Source organism: Helianthus annuus, chromosome 14 (assembly GCF_002127325.2).
Source record: "Helianthus annuus cultivar XRQ/B chromosome 14, HanXRQr2.0-SUNRISE, whole genome shotgun sequence".
Classification (NCBI taxonomy): domain Eukaryota; kingdom Viridiplantae; phylum Streptophyta; class Magnoliopsida; order Asterales; family Asteraceae; genus Helianthus; species Helianthus annuus.
The window spans coordinates 2158758-2165184 of NC_035446.2; the positions used below are offsets into that span (position 1 = coordinate 2158758).

A 6427-nucleotide genomic window follows, 5' to 3' on the forward strand; every position below is an offset into this window, starting at 1 on the left:
ATAGACATCTTCAAATCTCAGATGAAGAACAAATTTGATATGAGCGATCTAGGATTGCTAGCATATTATCTGGGAATAGAAGTAATTCAAACAGGGGGTGAGATAGGCATCAAGCAGACAGGATATATCAACAAGATACTCAAAGACGCTGATATGTTATCCTGCAATGACACAAAGACACCCATGACTCCAGGAACTCAATTAACAAAGACTGAAGAAGGAGATCTAGTAGATGCAACACATTACAGAAGCCTGATAGGTTCTCTCAGGTACTTATTGCATACAAGACCAGATCTATGTTACCCAGTCAGTCTACTTAGTAGATTCATGCAAGAACCAAAGGAGCAACACCTGAAGGCAGTAAAGCAAATACTACGTTACATCAAAGGAACTAAAGAGCATGGAATCATTTACAAAAGACAAGGAGGATGTAAGATCACAGGTTATAGCGATAGTAGTTTTGGAGTTAATACAGACAAAGGAAAAGGAACAACTGGTCTGGTATTCTACTTTGGAGAATCACCTATAACCTGGTGTACACAAAAGCAACAAACAGTGGCACTCTCATCATGCGAATCAGAATTTATGGCAGCCACTGCAGCAGCATGTCAAGCACTATGGCTTAAAAGACTGTTAAGTGAAATCACAGGCTGGAAGGAAGAAAAGATAACACTCAGAGTTGATAACGTTTCAGCAATAGCACTCATGAGAAATCCAGTCTTTCACGGAAGAAGCAAGCACATTGACACACGCTATCACTTCATAAGAGAATGCGTGGAAAACGAAGATATCACTGTGGAGCACATAAGTGGAGAACTACAACGGGCAGATATACTAACAAAGGCACTAGCAAGGATCAAGTTTGCTACAATGAGAGAACTGCTCGGAATTCAAGACTTAAAGCAACTCATGGATGTTCGAGATTAAGGGGGTGAATGAAACCGAGTTAATCTCTTAATCCATAAGTTAGTTAGTTAGTTTAGATAGATAGATTAGTTTATTACAAGACGGTTACAAGGCGGTTATGAAACTAAGGGACCAAAGTTGACAAAGGGAAACTTGGTAACCTCCCTCACTAATCGAAGAGGTGTGTCTCTACACACACCCCTCTGCGAATCGGTGCAAGGCAAAGAGAAGGAAGGGACGCGATGGTTCGGATGAGTGGCCAAGAATCAACATACCTTTTCAAGATCAATCTCAACCACACAATCCAAGAGACGTACCCTTTCACGAAGAGACACGTCTATTCACTCGTACCCGTAGGAAACTATAAATAGAGATAGTTAGATTCAATTGTATTCATTCATTACATTCGATTTGTATACATTACATTCATTCGATTATTATCAAGTTGTTGTTATTCAAGTTATTCACGCTCGTTAGAGATCAAGATCCAAGTTCGGGCCAACAAATATAACATGCATAACCGTTTTTGAAAACTCTATGTAACACAAAAGCAAGCACAAGATCGTGCATTTTAACACACCCAACTTTATCACCACTGATTAACAAATTTGCATCTTTGAGCTTCTGTACACAAGCTTTTGTCCTGTCTCTAGCCTCTGCTAAAGTAGAAACATTTTTTTAACAGCTTTAGGCCCCATGCATGTCTCGTGAGATCCTCTATTGATATATTAGCGTCCTCAGGAAACAAGCCACAATGCAGAAAAATCTCTCTTTCCTCGTATTCTTTTATATGATCATAGCTTATCTGGATAACTTCTTGCACAATATCCACATGGTTATTCATCAAGCGGTTACGGGTATCTCTCCATACATAATCTTCTTCAAATTTTAGGGTAGATGCAATGAGTCGGATGGCAAGTGGTAAGCAACCACATTTCTTAACAATTTCACACCCTATTGGATACTTATCATGGTCATCTTTTGAAACTTGGGTAATTTGAAAAAAGAAATTGTTTGCTTCCTCCACCTCCAAGAGATTGACATCAACTTCATGAAGAGATGTACCAGCATCGACTGCAATTTGTTTGCAAATATTAGAATCCCTTGATGTGAGCAATAACTTGACTCCTTCAGGCAAAGGACTTGTTAATCCAATATCTTGGAGGCTAACCTTCTCCCACACATCATCCAGTATAACTAGAATCTTTTTTTTATCATCTTTAGCATTTGTTCTATCATCTCCTAATATTTTTCTGAATCTTGTACAAAGACTATCCGCCCTTGATGTATCGATCTCTTCCGGTAAACCTTCACCTCCTAACCGTATTGCTATATCATTCTGAATAGAATGCATTTTGGGATTACTCCCAATAGTTACCTTCACAATCCGATAAAACATCTTCCGCTCATTTGCAACCCTTTCGAGTTGTTCCATCATGGTGGTTTTGCCAATACCACCCATTCCACACAACGCTATCACTTGACTCTTAATGTTGTCTTGTTGAAGGAACTTCAATGCATCGTTGAATGGCTTGTCTCTTGACCTGAACACATCTCCAACCAATGATGGTGTAGAAGAAGCGGATGATGCAGGTTTGGAATCGGTTATTCCTGAAGGTATTCGGGCATCAGTCCATTTAAACGTATCATTTTTTGTAATAAGTTCTTTAATTGTCTCGTTATCCTCACAAGCTTTTCTTCCAACTCGGTACTTCATTTTCATGTTTAAACATCCAACACCGTCACTTGAAATGCTTTCAACGTTTTCCTTGATATTTTCAACATCATTCAACCAATCACGTACGCCACTAGGTATCTCTTTGTTATTTATGTTGTTTCTCTCCATGTGGCTTTTGACATCAGCGCTTGCATCCTCCAAATCCTTCATTCTTTTTCTCATATTGTTAACATGTTTTGTGGAGCAGATGACATATCCTAGGTGTTTTGTGATATGGCCAGTCAAAAATTTTACCACTGGACCAACGACTTGGTCAAATACAAGTTGCTCCATTTTCCTAAGACCTTCAAATCATGTAAACATATCAATGAAAGGAAAAGAATTGTTGACAAACTCAGGTCGATTTTTAACGAAAATGAAATCTTATATAAAGTGTATTTTGTAGAATACTCTAAACTAAACAATATAATAAAAAGTAAATCATAATAAACAGGAATTCAATCCTACAACTATGTATATAAACTGGATATTCATCAATCACATACAGATACCCTCACAAACAATACTTCAGTCATATGAATGGGAGGGGAAGACCATAATAGATTGTAGCATCTACATCAACATTCAAAATAAATACATTATTCGAAAAGCCTACAAATATCGGTATCTGAGATTGATAGGAATCAGTTATGTTATTTCTGGCTATGTATATTTCTTTTTAAACTTATATTCTTCCTATACAAATCTAGTTTTCCTAAAAGATTCAGTTTGTAAAAATCCATTTTTTCACTAAATTTAATTTTGTTATAATACATAAGAGTAAATTACATTTTCTGTCCTTTATGTTTGTACCAGATTGTTATTGCAATAAATGCTCTTTAACTTTAATAATTAAAGTCACAATCTTTTATTTATAAAATTCATTACACCCTAGGTCTTTTAGCAATAACATGGTTAAAATTACAGTTAAATATAGAATGTGCCTTTGCACACATGAAGGTAGGTTAGTAATTTTACAAATATAAAGAATGAAAAGTGTAATTTACCCAAATCTTAGATCTCTCCCCCTCTCTCTATCTCTACTCTCTCTCTCTCTCTCCTTCCCTCTCTCTCTCCAACAACCCTACCGCTACCACTACCACTACCACTACCACCAAATCCCACCCCAACCACTTCGTACATGTAAAAACACAGTAAATCCTGATCCTCCATTCCATCATCAACGACCGAACTCAAAAGGTGTTACAGATGACATAAATATCCATTCCAAGAGCTACGGTATATATATATATCCCATTTTATTGGTCCACTCCTTTCAAAGTCAAAAAACTTCACACCATTCTGACCAAACTACCCTTCATTCATCCACTCCTCCCAAAACCTCCTAATATCAGATCTATTGGGTTTTGGAGGATTTGACTAGAGTGTGTCAAAGCTACTGATATCCTAGATGACCAGATAACTCGTCTGGGTTATGCCTCAGAAGAAACTGATAACCCAGATGGCCAAGTAACTCATCTGGGTTGTGGCAAGTGATAACCCAGATGTGGGTTGTGAAGTTTTTTGTCTAGAGCTGAGGTTTATTTGTTACTGTAGCTTAAAGTCAACAACCCTAATTGTATCCCCTATAAATACTTCTCATTCATGTACTGTAACTTTAGAGCATCTCATACAAAGAAGAACTAGTTGTGGAGAGTGGATGCAGGTCAGATTACACCGAACCACTATAAATCTTGTGTTCCTGTTCTTGTGATTTAGAGTGTGTGTGCTTGGTGCAGATTGTTCTGGTGTTCGTGTGATTCGTGTTCGTGTCCTAACAACTGGTATTAGAGCTTAGGCTCTTGATCGATTCACACAAACTAGGTAAGAGGTGAAGAAGAACACTTACATGTCGAAGAACAAGCCGTGGTCTCGGGTTTCAGTCGCAGACATAGCGTCTAGGGATTCTAAACCAATCGCAGCTAGCACAGCCGCCACCACCGCCGTCAGTTCCTAACTCCGATTAGGGCTCCGATTGAAGACTGCTGCAGATTGCGACTAGGGTTTCGATAACCCAGTAGCCGCCGCCACCTAGGATTACAAAATTGAAGACCATTGTTGCTAGATATTGTATCTAGGGTTCAAAAAATCGAAGATTAGGACTTTGATTTTGCACATTGGTGACTGGATTTTGTGAAGGTGTGGAGCAGGGTGCGTCCAAGGGAAGAAGAAGAACCAGGCGTTCTTTTTTTGTGTTCCTTTTAAGGGAATCAAGTTTCCCTTATATGCAAAAAGATCCCTCAACCTTTGTCAATATCAGTTTTTTTCCTACCAGTGAACCAGCAGGTGTTTAGTCCATCTCTTTGAAGATCAAAGAAACGTGAAGCAGGTGTTTTCTGTTTCTATTTGTTTCAGTGTTGATTACAGCTTATTTCGATTTCAGTTTCGTTTAGTCGTGCTTGTGTTATCATGGCAGAAGACGGGAAGGTGCAAATCAAAAAGTTTGACGGGAAGAAGTTTGGTTGGTGGAAGATGCAGATTGAAGCATTACTTTGTCAGAAAGACTTAGATGTAGTGCTCGAGGATGAAAGGCCAGAAAAAATGTCACAAGCGGATTGGGATAGGATGTATAAGAAAGCCAGAGCAGTGATAACGCTTTCTCTATCGAAGAATGTTGCATTCAACATCCAGAAGGAGACCTCAGCTAGAGGAATGATGGCAGCATTATCGAATATGTATGAGAAGCCTTCTGCAGCGAACAAGGTTTATCTTATCCGAGAGCTTGTAAATACCAGGATGAGGGAAAGTGATTCAGTTACAGCGCACATCAATAACTTAAACTCGATATTGTCTCGGTTGGTGTCTGTGAACATCAAGTTTGATGATGACGTTCAAGCTATTGTTATTGTCCTCATTACCTGATAGTTGGTCCGGAACCGTAACTGCTGTTACGAGATCTTCAGATACGAGCAAGTTTACGTTTGTGAAGATGCGAGATCTTATTCTGGGCGAAGATGTCAGAAAATGAAATTCAGGTTGATCATCAGGTGATTTAATGCACGTTGGCAGAGGAAGGAAGAATAACAGATGTAGTGGCAGCAAGAACAGAAAGAGGAGTCAGTCTAGGGCTCGAAATGATGTTACCTGTTGGAACTGTAAAGAGGTTGGACATTTCAGGAATCAATATCCAAATGACAAGAAAGAAGTTAATGTTGCAGTAGACCATTCAGATGATGAAGTTTTGATCTGTAATGTGGAAAGCAATGTGGATTCCTGTGTTATGGATTCGGGTGCTTCATTTCATGCTACCCACAACAGTGAAGCATTAAGGAATCTTAAAATTGGGGATTTTGTCAAGGTACGACTTGCAAATGATGAAGTCTTAGATGTCACAGGCATGGGTGATATTGACTTAGTTACTCTAGTCGGATCTACGTGGACTTTAAGAGACGTGAGAGTTATTCCAGGCTTGAAGAAAATGCTTATTTCAGTCGGGAAGCTGGATGATCAAGGTCACGAGGTTAAGTTCGGTAGTGGACAGTGGAAGGTAACTAAGGGAAATTTAATAGTTGCACGTGGCAAGAAGAGAGGCTCATTGTACATGGTCAGTGTACCGCCTGAGGGAGAGGTTCTCCCAGTTCAGAAGAAGACCAATATCCGGTTCACAGAACCTCGTGGGCAGAAGAAGGTTTGCTTTGCAGATGGCAAACCCAGAGTCATAGGTCAGATTCAGGTTGAACGTGCTAGAAAAGGTTCATTAAAACCAGTCAGGGGCATTTATGGCAGTGGGAGCACGGGCCGTGCTTCAGTTAGAATTACCAGACGACAGTGGGTTAAGAGAACTAGTATTCCAGCTGTCAAAGT

General features: G+C 39.2%; 1 protein-coding gene across 1 annotated transcript; it reads right to left on the minus strand.

Moving 5' to 3' along the window:
* Positions 1-1555: 1555 nt before the first annotated feature.
* On the minus strand, positions 1556-2917 carry LOC118486410 (disease resistance protein SUMM2-like). The gene has a single exon (XM_035982845.1). It carries the CDS (start codon positions 2915-2917, stop codon positions 1556-1558), a length of 1362 nt encoding a protein of 453 aa, XP_035838738.1.
* Between the last annotated feature and the right edge of the window lie 3510 nt (positions 2918-6427).